The 18,468-nt window shown below is 37.9% G+C and overlaps 1 protein-coding gene across 1 annotated transcript in view; it reads right to left on the bottom strand.

Moving 5' to 3' along the window:
• Positions 1-18,468, bottom strand: part of LOC110164036 (receptor-type tyrosine-protein phosphatase T-like) — a 153,128-nt gene that overhangs the window by 86,078 nt on the left and 48,582 nt on the right. Inside the window, exon 4 of the mRNA XM_055160283.1 lies at positions 17,420-17,583. Within this exon, the coding sequence (XP_055016258.1) occupies positions 17,420-17,583 (164 nt within the window). The remainder of the gene's footprint in view (positions 1-17,419; positions 17,584-18,468) is intronic.

Below are 18,468 nucleotides of genomic sequence, written 5' to 3'. Positions count from 1 at the left end.
ATTATTAAAGGATGAACATTCGCTCCGTCCTATTGCTTTTTCATTATTGCTACCCTTTTCTCCTGCTCTATTCCTGATAACTTTTGACCCTTTCTTCACCTACCTAGTTGAATACATCGTTTTGAGCGAAGGCGGATTTGGTACATTGTTAGACCCCATATGAAAAATCACTTTACACAGTGTGACCAGAAAACTACACAATATGAAATGGTCACAAGTGTAGTGCTGTAGTCAAGACTAAAGAAATTCTCGTTTGACTAAAGAGTTGCCATGTCGACCAATTAGTCTACTTAAAGAGGGCGTGGCTAAATAATTTGTGTATCATTTGTTCATTTGTTCTTCAAAATAAAACCAAAAATAAGAAAAAAATAAATAAAATCATTATTTGTCACCAAAATCAAAATGAAAACAGATAATAATTAGTTTTTTTTTTTTTCAGTTTTCAATTTGGTGTTTAAATGAATAATGGAAAAAAACAGATAACGACCATTTCCCGTTTCATCCAATTTTGACTCTTATGGACTGATCCCAGGACTGAACCAGGACTAAACCAGGACTAAATCAAAACTGAACAAGGACTAAATCAGGTCTAAACCAGGACTAAACCAGGATTAAACCGGTCTCAGTCCTGGTCTGGTCCCACACTCAGTCCCGATCTGGTCCTTGTCTCACTTTTGGTCTAGTCCCGGTCTCACTTTTGGTGTAATCCCGGTCTCAGTCCCTGTCTGGTCCTGGTCTGTTCCCACACTCAGTCCCAGTCTGGTCCCACTCTCAGTCTTGGTCTCAGTCCCGATCACCCGACAGTCTACACAGGCACACCTCCGGGCCCATCCCAACACTCAGTCCTGGTTCAGTCCTGTTTCAAACCTGTTTCAGTCCTGGTTCACTCCTGGTTCAGTCCTGGGATCAGTCCAGGATCAGTCCAGGGATCAGTCCATATGCACCCCAAAAGTCCGGCATCGCAGTTTAAGTCACGGAAACATTATCAGTTTTTTCCATTACTCATTAAGCACAAAATCAAGAACTGAAGAAAAAAATATATAGTTTTCCATTTTTTCAATTTGGTTTTCAAACAGAAAACACTTTGTACTACCTTGTGATGTGATTTTAACTGCACACACCTTCACTAGAATCATTTAGACCATTCCAGCCCATGAAATTGCCCATCTATACTGAACTAAAAGGTAAAAGGTCGCTGTTAACTTAAAACTACTGCTTCATGACATGACAAGGTGGAACAGAGCATTTTGAGCTTTGAAATCACTCCAGGAATGTTTTTGATGAGGGAAAAACATTCAAACATGGCTAAAAGCTCACATCAATCAATTTTGCGTAATATAGACTTTTAAACACTAAATACAATAATTCATTGATCAACACAAATTTTGTTCGACTAAGGCACCATCAACAGACTAAATGATTAAGGGAATACAGCCCTACACAAAGCGTTTTATTTCAAGGGAAACTGTCCAAAATCAATTTCTCATAACTGTCCAAATAAACTTAATACTTCCTGGAATGTTCTCTCTGGTTTGACGTTAAAATAATATGACCCCTCATGAAAGACTGGAGATTAGTATTCATGAGTTCCTTCCTGACACAAAACTGTAGCTCTTTGACAAATGTCTTAAATTAGAGATTTTTTATTTCATTTGCCCTTCAATCTGGCTCGCAACTATCTTCAATAACACAAATTAAAGTTGATTAAAGATCATAAGGTGAACTATTTGGATTCCTTTTGAGTTTTGTAGTTTCGAAAGTGGTTTCATCAGAGGCTGCTTCGTGATAGGTCACAGAGAAGTGCGCCCCCTCACTGTGGCTCAGAGTTAACACTGTGTATTCCCAGTACAGGCGGTTTTAACACACCCAGAGGCACGGTCAGATCACCAAAACAAGCACACCCCTGCAGATCCACAAACTCACTGCCCACTGCTCTCATCGTGACCAGTTTGTATTGTTCTGATGAAACTTGGCAAAGCATTTGAATGAATCACCCATTAAACCTTTTGTTATTCTTTTATTATAAAAGAGATATAGCACATTGAAGACACCATTGAAGGTCCTATATCTCAGAAATTCACTCTTGTGAGCTTTAAACCATGTTAGAATGTTGTTACCTCATCAAAAACATACTTGGAGTTGGTTTTTATTTAGTTCACAAACTTGAGCAAACCTTTTATCATTAGTGTCTACATCTCCAAAGCTCAAAATGCTCTGTTCCACCACCGCAATTCAAGAGATGCAATCATCCAAATGATTCTAATGAAGGTGTTTAGAGTTTAAAAACACGATGGAGCGCTTCCTGTATTACTGCATGACAACATGAGGTGGAACAAAGTGTTTTCTGTTTGAGAAAAGTAAACTAGAAAAGAAAATTAAGCTTAAGGGTATGTTTACATGAGAACACTTGCGGGTAAAAACGACAAAATATTTTATCGGAAGTGCCTTTCGTTTAAAAGGTGACGACGTTTTTGGGGCTCGAAAACGCAAAAATCTGAAACCACACTCAGCGCTTCCGTCGACACTGCCCAAGACGCAAAACTCTGGTCAGATCTGCCCACGTCGCGTACACGTTTACGTCACATACATCACCACCGAGCTGCCTGGCATGCATACCCAATCGAATTCCACACACTTTTGCGTCACTGTATGCACACAGATTTCCTCCCAAAAATGATTGTCTAAACGTGGAATAAAAAGTGAAGATGCGACACCACTTTTGCGTCTTCTGTTCAGACCATCATCATATAAACGTAGCCTAAATATGTAGTGTAAAACTGTTTATGTTAAAGATTTGTGAATGAAACAAAACTCCAGGTATATTTGTGATGTACCATAGATCAGAAAATCTTGTTATATGGGGCCTTTTATCGATTGTGGTGAGATTAGAAGTATGAATCCTTCAGTTGGAGGGCTAATTCTAACCAACCATGGACCAGACTGTAACAAAATGTCAATATTCAAGACAAGATAAGCCTATATATATCTCCATACCGACCAAACTCACTTCTGAAGGGATAACAGTTTAAATGACAAATTGTGAGTGGTGTTAACCCCTGATTAATGAAAGTGGAGCCAGTTCATTAAAATCTAAGGTCGCTCCAACAGCGACCGCTGTGAGAATCATGGACTCCGCTGCACTGACAGGAGTAATGGCAGTGCATTTGACAGGTGATGATTGGTGTAATCGTGCGTGGATTTGGGAGAAGAGAGCTTTGATGGCTTTTGCTCTTTTACAAGATTCTGTCATATGTAAATTTTTCTCTAATATTTGCTGATTGTGCACTGTTAGATGTTAAAACTGCATTTCGTTGCACTGTACTTGAACAAGTGTAATGACAATAAATTTAATTGGATTTGATCTGATATTTTGAGGAATTTGGGTCGGCTTGTCATGACTTATAGTTCAATACATGAGAGATGGAATTTTTTTTTTTTTTTTTTTTAAGGTCAGTATTTATCGTAGGTACTTTTTATTTGTATTACTGGGAAATTTTAGACTAGATGTGTTAAACTCAAATTCACAGTCGTGGGCCAAATTAAATATTTATTCAAAAATTTCAACAACATCTGCATGTTTTCTCTTCTTTTGAGATATGTAATGTTAAAACTTTTCTGATTAAAATACATTTTTAATAATAATTTTGCCTAAACACTGCATCCAGAACAAGCATATTACAAAATAGTAACACATTCTTAAATAAATTATGTCTTTATAGCCTATCTGTAGCCGGCGGGCCAGCTCTAATACATATATGATATGATCTCGAGAGCCAAATATAACTATATCAGGGGCATAGACAATTTTTCTGTTCTGCAATGAGATTTGAGCTGTAGAGAGTTGAATTAAGAACTTTTATGACTAATTACACTGTAGATACAAACTTCTTAAGCATTGCATTCTGCCATTTACTTATTTACAATATTATTCAATTAGTTTTTGAGGGATAATTCTCATTTGGGTTTCAGTATTATTGTTTATCTTCCATATTTACTTCAACAATATATAGCACTTCAAAATTAGTTGTCATAACAGGCCTAAATTTAGGAGCACAGAATGAAACCATCTGTCAGAATCACTTCAAACATGCATAAGATCAAAATACATCTCGTCCAGTAAGAATCAGTGGAATAAAAGGATATGTGCAATCCAGATCAATTAGGTTCTAAATATCTTTTGTCACTCTCAAACGTAATTAACATTTTATTATATACTTGTATGTACATAGAGCTAAATGTTTGTATGAACATAATACTGTAGTCACTCTTCCTTGCTCATCTGTTTTGTCCAATTTGTGTAAAATATGTTTGAAATTAGACCAAAATTCTAATCTGGAATATTTAGAATTATCTGATTTTTACTACCATAAAGCATGAAAAACAAAACTAGTTCATTGTAAACAGTTTGCAGCAGTCCTATGTTATTCCTCGCTTACCTTCTGCATTCAGAGCGTCCTAATTATTAAGAGCTTTTCACAACGCACTTCCTGATCATCAGACTATAAAATGGCTTATAATTAAGTACAAAAAGCATGCAGTTGACTTATTTTGAACTCAGTATATCTGCACTAGAAGTTTAGCTCAGATACATGGGAACAACTTGGGTACAGCGCTCAGCCACACAAGTACAAAGTCAAGTACTCAGGGTTTGGACCATTCAAGAACGACTCCTTTAACAGATGAGACTTGAGGAGCATGTCAGGGGCTTGCATGGAGCCGAGCAGGGCCATTTGTTGGTGTTGTCAGTGGATTGTCAGAGCTCCAGTGTAGCCCTGTACTGCAGCTTCAGGCAGACAGACTGTAGACAGACTCAAATATCCTGGAGCCACCCCCAGCTGCTGTGGACTGGACCAGAGCCATGACACTACTGCCCCCAGAGCAGCTCCAGAGCAGCTCCAGAACAGCCCCAGGCCCATCACTGATCTGCTGTTTAGAGACTACTACAGAAGGAACTATTTGGCTGTGAGGTGATGAGCAGAATATTGGGCAAAATATTAAACCTGATGTCACGGTAAACCTTCTGATGCTGGAACAGAACATTAGATAAGTATTCTCTGTATCAATGTTCAATCCTATATAACAGTCTTTCCCAAACTTTTTTTTCTTGCGACCCAAAGCCACAATCGTTCGCGACCCAAGTCAATAGAAAATAAATTAATAAGGATATTTTATTGTTGACTGAGTGATTGTGTCTCTATGAACAATTAGTATTACTCAAGTTTTAAACAATGAAAAACTGTAATTGAACCAGCAATAAAAGGATCCATAAGTCGCCTATTTAGATTATGTAAATGTAGCCCATTTCTTTTTCTTTTCAACATTCAATTGAACCAGCAATATTGGAACAAAATAGTCCATAAAATAATTACAAAAAAGATTAGAAATTATACAAAACATGTCTTAACATTTCAGCATTTCTAATAAGATAGGTGAGCCGGTCTGCGTTTTTGCAGAGCGTTCCAGTTCGAGGTACAGGAGGAGAACGCAACATGCAGATCAGTGTCAGAATTGTATATTGCAGACTCGTGCAGATCGCTGTTTTGGTCACTTGACAAATGATTCAGGGGAGAGATTATGAGAACGCTTGAAAAAATTATTTGAGAAAACACAAGTTATGGTGACAATTGGTTGGAAATCAGTTGGTTGGTCCTGCTCATATTCTATTAACATAATTTTAATTTAGACTGTATTTTGTAAGAGTAAGTGTACTGCATTATGAAAAGTGTCTGAACAATCTACACATGGTAAAGTGTGTATGTACGTGTGCCTTCCCTTTTGTAGCCCAGTGAGTACAGAGTGATTTGCAGAGGTCAGAAAGCCTGGCCTCCTGTTGTCAGACCTGAGGCTCTGCACTGATGAGAGTTACACTTGGTTTGGACTTAGGCTCCAACACTTTGAAGACGCTGGAGGAGAGAGATCTGACTCTGAGGGAATCACAGCTCTGTATTTCAGGTGAGGGAGTGTCTACTCACAGATAGGGCCCATTAGAAGGGCTTTAGAAGGAGGAAATGGACTCAGACTGATAACAGGGAATTACAGTGACCGTTACGGGGTGAGGTTAACACTGCAATTATTTTCTAGTTAAAGAACAAAGAGTACAATTTAACAGGTAGAGTATGCAGGAGTTATTTTGGTTCTCATGTTTATGTATTTCTAATTTAACAGAATGGAACTCATGCTTTCGGTTTCCAGACAAAGGCTGCGTCTGAATATCCACGCTATTTCCTACTACTAGAAATTGTAGTGCACTCAAAATTTCTCACAGTTCACCTTGAAATGTATTGCATTTCGGTGATCATTAGACCCGTCAATACAGACAACAATGCATTGCGAGAGTCGGAAAAACAACGTTCAGCGACAGGTCTTAAACTGGACACACCATTGAAAGAAGCAGACAGAAGCGCTGGTTTATCGCACTGTTGATCCTGATAATTAATAAAACAAATAAATCATTATGGTGTAAGTTTGAGCTGTTAAAAGTTTTTAGTTTTTTTTCCCCACATATCAGGCAGACAATCCAGCCTGTTTACATGAGATCTAGCGTGACAAAAACCTGGTTATTACTAGACCATAAACACTTGTGTGCAGGTCTGACTTGATCATTATTTATTTATGATAGAAATCATGTTTTATTTGAGTTTAGCAGACTTTTTTCACCCAGTGCCAGACTCACGTGACCTATACGTGGCACGAAATAGTCAACTAAAGAGTGCGGGACTATGTAGTGAGTGAAGGGTTGGGGCAGACATGTCAAACTCAGATCCGGGCCAAATTTAGCTTGCAATATAATTATGTTTGGCCCGCGAGATTATATCAAATATGTATTAGAGCTGGCATGCTGGCTACAGATAGGATATAGAGATGTCATTTATTTAAAATTATGCTATTTTTTATATTATGCTTGTTCTGGATTCAATGTTTAAGCAAAACTATTGTTAAACTTTTATTTTAATGAGAAAAGTTTAAACATTACATATCTCAAAAGAAGAGAAAACATGCAGATGTTAAATTTTTTCAATAAATATTTAGTTTGGCCCACGACTTAGTCCCAGTTTTTAATTTTGGCTCTCTGTGAATTTGACTTTAACACGCCTGGGTGGGCATTCGGACACAGCCTAAAATCAGGTGGCAGTGAACCTAAAGCACTTTTTTCACATCTTCCATGCCTCTGTTCATGAGTTTCAGTTTCACCATACAGAGGACTTTAAACCAATAAGAACAGATATTTTGTTTTGAATTGTTGATCTCCAGAGCAGAGCTGCTAATTTTCATTATTTTGATACTCATAGACTAGTTTATGGTAATAATGCTAGTCCCAACTGCATTGTCTTGCAAGATTAATTCATGTTTTGTTTAGGGTCAAAATGTCAAGTTTTCTACCAACAAGGATGAATCTTTAGGGTAAAGGGATGTCTCTACTTACAGATAATACGAGTAGGAATAAGCATGTCTTCTGAAGCAGGAGCTGAGGTGGAGATGAAGAGCCAGAGGGAGAAACACATGGATTAGTTCATGTTTTTAAATCACCGCTTCACTGGCTTCAGAACAGACCTGTCCTTCAATGTGTAATGTACTAAGTGCTCTATGAATGTGTCCTCATATGAAGAAAGGGAGACTTCTGTTCTTCTGTTTTTGGAGGCGTTTGTGTTTCGTAAGGCTTTTACAGCTAAGTGCTTCTCTCAGTCTGAGTTCTGACTGCATTTGTCAAATCCAAAAAATGTTCATTTTGTCTTTTGTACATTCACTTCTTGGGTTCTTTTTAAAGACAATACAGTAGGAGAATAGGCCCATGTAACCATTAGAGGACTTTTATTCTATTTCCGACAGAGTGCCTCAGACTTTTTGAAGGCTTTTTACTATATCACAGTACATTTTCACATTACAAGCTTGGTTGACAGAAGGAGATTTACCTTGTTGACCTGCAAGCCACCAAGTCAGTTCTGAAGCCAAAACATGTCAGCAAGGTAAATACATCTCCCACTATATCGTCTTTAAAAAGAACCCAAGAAGTTCAAGTAACAGTCAAAGCTCAGAGTATTATCTGTCTAATTAAAATCTAAATAAAAGCGGTTTGCAGGTTATTTGGAAGCATGGGCCAGATTACAGAACATGAAAAAAACAATAAAAAACATACTTTTAAAGGTGCACTGCGTAACATTTCTAGTAAAGGATCCACCACTTGTCGGTCTCCAAATGTCATTGCTTTGTCTAGAATGTTCCACAGTATAGATTAAACCTATTTATCATGAGGGAGACAAGCAGGTTACAGCACTACAATACATTCCTAGTCAGATCTGTGGAGAGTCGCACCTATTCATAGAAGGATTTATTATTGTACTTTTGAGCAATAGAAATACCCATAAGGAATAAATGCAAGATGTCTATGTTTAATGTCATACCATGGAACATTCCCGACAAAGCAATGACATCAGACACCAGAAAAGTTGCACAACGCACCTTTAAATCATATTTTTGTTATGTTTAATTATTATTTTATTATGATGTTTGAATGAATGGGGAATCAACGCAGATAGATACAAACTGCCACCATCACCAAAGAGTCTGATAGAGTAGAAAAAAGGTAGAAGAGAGTTTAAAAGGAAATGAGAAAAGATGAAATGTCTATTCACAAAAAAAAAACAAAAAAAAAAACTAACAAACCTGACCTGCTATTTTTACCTTCAAAATGTACACACACGTTTACTTAATTTACTTAAAGCAACACACTGTAACTTCCTTAGAGGTGGCACTGTCAGCTCTCTGATTCCACGGAAACAGAAGGTTAAAACCACACTTGGGAACATTTTCCGTTGAGAAAGGAACATTTCCATGGAGACAAGCTGAATGAGCACCTCCTTCAAACCTATTAAGAGTCAGGTTTGTGGAGATGCAAACCTGTTTTTCTATATTCTTGGGTCTAATAAAAAAACTCAAATGAAAAAAAAAAAAAAGATAATATTTTAGTTTTTTTTTTTTTTATATACAAGGTGGGCTTTAAGTTACCCTGCACTAGGTAGAAATACTGCATGATTACTAACCAATTTGCACTTGCCCAGTATGATATTTAACCTTTCTATCTTCATGGAGACTAAACCAGACCAAGTTACAGGTCTGATCTGTGGAGCGGCAACCCTGCTCACAGTCAGAATGCCTATTTTTTCAAGTTTTCTTTTTGCTATAAAAATGTTAAATAGTTGCCCTGCACCAGCTAGAAACACGGCTTGATTACTAACCAATCTGCCCTTGCTTGTCCTTTACTTGATTTCCTATTTATGTGGCTGGGACACTTGACGCCCTGTGGCCTCTCAGTCTCTAATGGTGAGTTTGCCACTGTGCGGTGCCAAGACTGAGTGATGGAGAGCCAGACCAAACAAATAGACGAACCAAGGATCAATATATCAGCTCCTGTTTACAGAAGACAACAGCACTTCTTCATCTGGGCTGTCAGACAATCGAAGCTTGTGTCACACATACTCTCATTAAATGTTAATTTGCAATATGTTAAGTTAAAATGTTGTTTCCTCATCACAAACAGACCTGGAGTTGTAAAATAAAATGTCTTTATTCATTTACTGCATGTCTTAATGGACAACTTACAAAGTCCCGACATGTTTCAGCCGATGACTTTCCTCAGGGGATCTGGTTTGGTTTGGACTTTGTAAGTTGTCCATTAAGACATGCCGTAAATTGCTAAAGGTATTTTTATTTTAACCAGTGAGTGCCTTGGTTTTTTTTTGCATCTTTATATTGACTTCCCTTCCCCAAAGAGCACCAGTGCGTTCTCTCTACTGCGTATTATCCTCTGGAGGTCCAGGAAGCGCTTAGCCAGGCTGAAGTGCCTCCGCTCAATTTTGTTTCTCTCCAGCATCTAGGTCAGGAATCAAAATACAATAGACGGTTCGCAAAAACCCTGGAAGTGCAAGTTTGGGCACTAGCCAATCAATGAAGAGTCATGTATTCACTGTTGTCAACGATTCCCAAGATCTAGGAATTAAAACTAGAATAAAGAGAATGTTTGGTGAATTTCATCAAGGGGAAAAACGTTATTGTCCTTCTTCCTAAGCGAATGAAATCTACGTCTGCAAGGTCAAATGGTTTGTACAAAGTGAAACAAAGTAAAACGAAGTAAAACCGGCTGATGAATCAGGCTAGGAAGCACTCCTTTTGAAACTTTTTTTTATACTTAGAGATGTGTTTTGTTTCTTTCACACATGTTTCACACAAACCCTGCACATTTAGGCTGAGTTCTTCTCTTAAACAGAAAACACTGATCTCATGCGGCAATACAGGAAGTGCTTCAAAGTGTTTTTAAACCTTCACTAGAATCATTTGGATGATTTCAGACCTGGAATTGCCAATCTCTACTGAACTAAAATTAAAAGGCATTTTCAGCTTTGGCGATGACTAGACAGACTAATAATAAAAAGTTAAAATAAAAATAAAAAGTGCTCAGACTGTGAACAACCGTCCTCTTCCCGTCAGATCCTCTCAGTCTGTATTTTAAGACTAGAAGGAAAACGCACCTCTTCTCCCTGGCATTTAGTACTAGTCAGGTTATCTTGGTGTTTTTATTGTAGTTTTCACATGTTATCTTTACATATGTTTATCTAACTGGGTTTCTTCTGTTTTGTTAACTTGTAGGTGAAGCACTTTAGTCAGCTGAAGTTGTTTTAAATGTGCAAAATAAATAAACTTGAACTGAATTGAATGTGTGAATGAAACAAAACACAACTCCAGGTCTGTTTTTGAGTAAATTTTGCATAATATAGGACCTTTAAGTATCTTATAAGCCTTTTATAAGCATTTATATGCATGACTTTACAACATTCAAGAGTAACTAGTTTGACTTGGAAGAGATAGAATTTGCCTTTAACTGTCAGATTGCATATTTTAGTCTTGGTTTATAATTTTGTAATTAGTGGGCCTATCCACATGAAACTAAAACCTGGCTCAAAGTTCAGCATGTTCTCTGCCAGCATAAATAAACAAAATTGAAATCTTTTTTTTTTTTTTTTTTCTGATAGCTTCAGAAAGTTGTGCCATGACTGTCATCTGATAAGAGTTTAAATCATAAGATTAATGTGGGAACGAATAATAATAATAATACATTGGTTTTATATAGCGCTTTTCACGGTGACACATAAACGCTTCGCAATAAAGTAACACTAAAACAAGGACAGGACAGACAAAACAGTAATAAGGAGTAGTCATGTGTGGGGCTGGAGGCTGTGAGGAAAAGGTTTTGAGCAGTTTTTGAAGGTGTTTAGAGACTCTGAGTTTCTGATGTGGAGGGGGAGAGAGTTTCAGTGGGTCGGGGAAGTTTGTGGAGCAAATGACAACCAAATAATAATAAAGTGAAACATTTTTGGATCATACGTTTTCTTATATATACTTGGATTTTCCTTGGAATTAATAAAGAATTTGTCTGTCTGTCTGTCTTCCACAGTGTTATATTGACTCCTATTCTGCATATAAAATTTTGACTTCTTTCTACAAGACTTTGACATTCTGAACACAAAATGTCAAAGTATATCATTCATCTGTCATCAATCTATCATTCTATAGTGTCAGAAAACATTAGCATCTTAAAATCTCCATTGTTTTAACATTAGGCTCACTGAAAATTAACATCACAATGTCGAGCTGTATACCATCATTATCACAGTTAGTTATTTTATTTATTTAGTTAGTTTTTTTAACAGTCATATCTCATCATCAAAATATTTCCAAATTTCGTGCAGAGCGAATGCAAATCTGCAAATCCACCATGGTTACTTAAAGGTGCACTATGTAACTTTTTGGTTGGGGATCCGTCACCTGCTTGTTTCTATGGAGATGTCATTGCTCTGCCTGTAATGTTCCACATTATGACATTAAACAGCTCTACTTTATATTTACTCAATTAGAGGTGGTTTTATAGCTCAAAATACCTAGAAAAAACTGACATTCTGACTGTGATCAGGGTCGCCTCTCCACAGATTTGACCTGTAATCTGGCCTGGTTTGGTCACCATGAAGATAGAAAGGTTTAATGCCATACTTGAAACATTCCAGTCAAAGCAATAACATCTCCATGGATAAAAGAATTTGATGGACTCTCCACCAGAAAAGTTACACAATGCACCTTTAAAAGTCCTATATTTCACAAAACTGATTGAGGTAATGTTGTTATCTCATCCAAAACATACGTGCTGTTTTGTTTGAGTAATTCTTTTTTATTAGTTTGTCTACATCTCCAAAGCTCAAAATGCTCTGTTCCACCTTGTGATGTCATGTAGTGGTAGTTTTCAAGTTAACAGCTACCTTTTACTTTTTGTTTAGTAGAGACTGGCAATTCTAGGGCTGAGATTATCTAAATGATTCTAGTGAAGGTCTATGGCGTTTAAAAACACACTGAAGCCTTACCACATGACATCACAAGGTGGAACTGAGTGGGCTTTTATTTGAGTTTGAGAGAAAAACTCAACCGGAATATGCAGGGTTTGTGTGTTAAATATGTATGAATGAAACAAAACACAACTCCAGGTCTGTTTTTGATGAAGAAACAACATTATAACAGCTCAGAAAATAGTGTAATATGGGCCCTTTAACCACCATCTGGCACATCACAAAATTTTCCAATACTGCGTAACGCTAATGCAAATCTATAAACCCACCACGTGTATTTAATATCCTTATTAAACCAAGTTATTGTAAAAATGCAGCATTGTAAGCATCAGCCCCAGACGATCCGCAAACTGTTTATTCACACCTTCCAGTTTTACCTCCTCTGTCATAACCATAACTTGTGAAGCGTTCTGCTGACATTGTCCTGATCATATTAATAAAGTGCAGAGACGCGGGACCCGGCAGTAAAAGCCAACAGCGTTAAATCTTCTCATAAATATTAATACGCCATAGAAACACACTCAAACGGCTGAGTACAGAGGAGAAAGAGAGAGAGAGAGTGAGACATGCGGAGGAGTATCTGTGAAGAATCAACACATAATACAGATGATGTGTGTCAGATTAGGTAGTGTCAGACGGTGGGTAGGTTTGAGTTCTAAAAAAATAAAAAGGTTTTCTTCTACCTCTTTGTTCAAATGCGCGCTAATAGAAGATGCAATCTGTTACTTGCTTCTTTGTGTTTTGGTGTGAGATACGTGTTGATTGAAAATGTGTCGCAATCTGGTTAATGTCTGGCACTCATTGTTCATGGTATTTACAGCTGTATAAGAGCTATTTTCTTCGTCGTCTTCTTCTTTACAGAATCTAAAAGGAGGAAAAAGTCTCTCTGAAAAGTGGCCTTCCTAAGATGGTCGTTGTGGAAAATTCGATCCGTCACAGCAGCTCTGGCTCCCTGTGTCAGCTCCAGTGGATAAATAGTAAAAAAGGATCATACGTTTTCATATTTATTTCAAATCTCCCATAGCATCTGCAAATTTTATTCAAGAACCTGAATGCAAAATGAAAAATGAAAGCCTAGTTTAAACCTAATTTGGTTCCATCGACACACAAACCGTGACAACCCAGTGATAAAAACGTTTTACCAAATCAAACGTGCAAATTAGGGCTGCACAATATATCGCAAAAGTATTGATATCGCGATACTGACCGATGCAGTAATCGATATTGCAGCAAACTCAAAACATCACAACAATATCAAAAAGGGATGTAACGATATCCAAATCTCTCGGTACGATATTATCATGATATGCATCTCACGTTAAGATATTTATTGCAATATTTTGGAGAGGCTGATATAATTGTAGATAGGACACTTTTTTGCTTTTAAAATACCTTGACATGATTTTGGTGTGAATTATTTCCATCATAATCCCAAGAATTCAAGTAAAAAACATATCTTTTCATGTTTTTCTGCACATCATAGGATATGTAGTTTCCGATGTCCAAAAGCTGTTGCTATGACAAAACAATGCATTTAAGCAAAAGAACATGGAATTCGTAGTGTTGTGCAATTCAACTTTCATGACTATTCAAAGTTCATTCACACTTGTCAAATGAATGTTCACATCACAATTTAATTTGAACTGTTCAAAGTTAGTTATTTTTATTAGGTGAGCGTAATGAGCGATTATTTAGACTAAACCAGGTCTAAACCAGGACTGAACCTAAACCAGGAATAAACCAAGACTAAACCGAACCAATTGAAATAAACCAAGACTAAACCAGGACTGAACAAAATTGAACCAGGTCTAAACCAGGACTGAACCAGGACTGAACCAGGACTAAACCAGGACTAAACAGGACTAAACCAGAACTAAAGCCAGGACTAAAGTCAGGACTAAAACTGGGTCTAAAATAGGTCTAAATCAGGTTTAAACCAGGAATAAAACCAGGAATAAAACTAGGTCTGAAACCAGGTCTAAATCTAGGTCTAAACCAGGACTAAAATCATGACTAAAATCAGGACTAAACCCAGGATTAAAACCAGGACTAAACCAGAATTAAAACCAGGACTAAACCAGGACTAAAACCAGGACTAAAACCAGGACTAAATTCAGGACTAAAACCGGGTCTAAAATAGGTCTAAATCTAGGTCTAAACCAGGACTAAAATCATGACTAAACCCAGGACTAAACCCAGGACTAAACAGACTAAAACAGGTCTAAACCAGCTCTAAACCAGGTCTAAGCCAGGTCTAAACCAATTTTAAACCAGCACTAAATCAGGACTAAACAAGACTAAATCAGGACTAAACCAAGACTAAATCAGGACTAAACCAGGCTTAACCAGGACTAAACCAGAACTAAAACCAGACTAAACCAGAAACTAAACAGGAACTAAACCAAACTAAACCAGGTCTAAACCAGGCTTTAACCACTAAACCAGAACTAAAACCAGGATTAAACCAAGACTAAACCAGGTCTAAACCAGGCTTTAACCAGGACTGAACCAAGCCAGGGGGGGGGTGGGGGTCTAGTGTCTTGCCCAAAAACTCAGCATACATGATGAATTGGGCTGGATTCAAACCATCAACCTTTCTGTAACAGGGTGATGACTTTGCTTAATGCCTCCAAGCTTTTACCAAACCACAGTATTAAACGAACACACCCAACATTTCACTTTAACAGTTTACACCTTTACATTTTCGATCTTTTTATTCAGCTCTATTTGAACTGGTCGCCGCGGTGCCCACGCCTCAAATGTCCCGTGTTCATTAGAAAGTCAAGGAGAGGAGTTTGTGAAAAGAAAGGTTGCAGTTTTTATCAAATCGCTGAAAAAATAGAAGAACTAACACGATTGTGAAGGATTGAAAAGCTCTGTGCCGTGGAGAAGAAATGATACATTAATCTGAAGGATTTGTCCAAGGTGAGAAAAACTGAAGTGTGTACGTGAGCGGAGAGTACGAGTATGTGCACAGACACTTACAGACACTGGCTAAAAAATACTTTCTATATTTAAAGGGCACATATTACACTGTTTTCTGTGTAGTCTTTTGTAGTTTCCTCATCATAAAAGACCTGTAACAATAACAGATTTTGCTGGACGATTAAATGACCAAGAATTTATTGCGATAAACGATAATATTGACATTTTGAGACCATTTTCAACTATTATAATGACCATGGAATAAAAATGCAAATACACCCTTTCAAAGATCAATAAACCTTACTTTCTAAACAACATTTAACACAGGAACTGTAAGACAAACAAAAACAACAGGCCTAAATAAAAATAGTCTGACTGACAGCGAGGACTTGTTCACAAAAATACACTTGAATAAACCATTGTTGAATCAAACACAACCAAAGCAATAAATAAAATGGATTATTAAAGAGATAGTTTGGGATTTTTGACATAAATCTGTATGTCATCCCCGTGAGCAGTGTCGTGCATCAACACTGACTTACCCCCGACAGCGTCCAGTGAGCCCAGATACTGGCCGTAGTCCGGCAAGTTGACTGGGGACTGTATAATAAAGTGTTTTCCTTCTCAAAACAATCTGTGTTCAAAAGAGTGATACATTTGCATCACAAAACCATCGTCGCCTAAAAAGTCAGACCTCATAATCGCTTGGCACTATTTTCTTTCCGTTCGTATCACTGCGCGCTGCCACCAGGTGACTTTAAAGCAGTACAGATCTGATCCAGCTCTGTGTGGACGCCTGAAAACACTGATACTCTGATGTAGTTCTGTGCGCCACGAAGTAATTCACCTCCAAAACACTAAGAGACTTGAATATATGTCCATTCATATAAACGTGTGTCTGTGTGTACGACCTGCAGACGTATAATCTCTGAAAAGTTTAACATGAACTATCTCCAACGCGACAGAAACACAGAACAGACTCACCATCATCAGAACACCCCTCTGTCACAGAAAGAACACTCATATTCCACTGAGTCATGTCCTTTAGTCCGACAGAAGCTGAACTACATCAGCGCACAATAGCGAGCTGTTTTTTGAGCGCTCAGTTTATGCAAATGAGCCATGTAGTTTTAAGTTTCATCGCTGTAAAACGTAAACAAATATGCTCAAAGCTGTGTGGATAGGGAAGACTTGCGAAAACAGAAACGACGTGTGTGGACACAGATCGTTTCCGATATGATGATACGGTGATACGTGGATTTGTTTCAGTGCAAACAGGGTCAGACTGTTTTCTGTTTGAGAGAAGAACTCAGTCTAAATCTGCAGAGTTTGTTTTAAATGTGTGAATGAAACAAAACACAGCACCAAGTATACATGTAACGATCATCAATAAATCAATTAATCGTACAATAACTTTTAACGAGCTCAATAACTTTTCCGACTGTGATAAATTCTATTTGCATGCTTGTTTGTTGTTTGGTGAATGTTAGAAGGTTTCTATCGCTCTCTGACTCCTCTCGTTTAACAAGTGTAATGACGCTGAGTGCAGAAAGCACCGCTGTCTGTGCACTGAACATGAAGCTGCAAACACAAGCGCCGCTGTCAGAGTGACAAAACACAGTGACAGTTCATCGCAGAGTGCCAAAACAAGTCACGATACCGAATCAACACGAGTGAGCGGGACACGTCTCAACAGTCACATGCGTCAAATGCAGCGAGCGCGCAAACGACGAGAAGAAATGTCTCAAACCCCAACAGCCGATATAAACCCAAACTCGATCGAGTGATACCACTAGCCCCGCCCCCGGAAGAACCCGAAATCCACTGAAATCTCACAAAACACCGACATGATACCAGACAGGACAAAGGCTCCATCATAGTGGAATAACATCCTGTGTCGCGGGTTAATACCAACATTTAAATGACCAAAACACCGAGGCCACAGCAGCAGCCACAGAGAGACCAGACACAATATTCCAATGTAAATCAGTGACTAAAATCACTTAAGGGCAATTTTGTCACAGAGACTTAAATGGATAGTTTGGGATTTTTGACATAAATCTGTGTGTCATCCCCGTGAGCAGTGTCGTGCATCAACACTGACTCACCCCCAACAGCGTCTGGTGAGCCCAGATACTGGCCGTTTTGTGGTGCTGAAGAAAGTACTATGGAACTTTTCAGGTAGACTCTGTGACATCTGCTTGTCTCCATGGAAACGTTTAGCTTTGCCATATACCATTAACTCATCAGGTGACTCCAGGTGATTGCGTTGCTACGTTATAAAAGCTGTTATTTGTACGACTACAGGTGGATACTGCGAGGGCTTTTTATAGTATTAGAACAACATGTGTGTGTTTATTGAGGCGTCAGTGTGAGCTTGTGCATATGTATGGAGGGGAGATGTTTGAAGAGCGTGTATTATGGACCGCACATTGATACTTTTTCCTCAGATGTTGCACTTTTCTTTAGATGCAGCTCCTGTTCTCCTCTGAGAGTTGGAGAGTGGTGTCTTTACACAAACACACTGTACAGTGTAATGTGTGTGTGTCCTATGTGTTTGTAGTATTGTGTGTGTAGTACAGTGTTGGGGAGTAACAGATTACATGTACCGGAGTTATGTAATCAGAGTACAAATTATGAGTAACTGTATTCAGTTACAGTTACTGTTTCAGTGAGTGGTAATTGGATTACAGTTACTTTGTTGAAATAAATGGATTACACGGCGGTATTAGGACCTGACCTAAACCAGGACTAAACCAGGACTAAACCAGGACTAAAACAGGATTTAACAGGACTAAAACAGGACTAAAACAGGACTAAACCAGGACTAAACCAGGACTAAATCATCCTCCGTGGACGTGTCTCCTCGTCTTCTATCAGTAATATTTTTAAGTTGGTTCAGTAAAGTCTGGGCTTTTTATTTTCTTTTAGCAGATAAAATTTCTTATGTTACAATATCCTCGTCTTTGCTTCTCTACAGAAAATCAAGTAATCCAAAGTATTCAGATTACATTACTCATTTTAAGTAATTTAATGGATTACGTTACAAACTACATTTTGGTGTGTGTAATCTGTAATCTGTAGGGGAATACATTTTAAAAGTCACCTTCCCAACATCGGTGTGTGTGTGTGTGTGTGTGTGTGTGTGTGTGTATAT

This window comes from Boleophthalmus pectinirostris, unplaced genomic scaffold, assembly GCF_026225935.1.
Source record: "Boleophthalmus pectinirostris isolate CB_2022bp ecotype Guang Dong unplaced genomic scaffold, ASM2622593v1 HiC_scaffold_3, whole genome shotgun sequence".
In the NCBI taxonomy this organism is placed as follows: Eukaryota; Metazoa; Chordata; class Actinopteri; order Gobiiformes; family Gobiidae; genus Boleophthalmus; species Boleophthalmus pectinirostris.
Note: the sequence above shows the minus strand (reverse complement) of the source record. Positions and strands in the feature narration are given on the sequence as shown.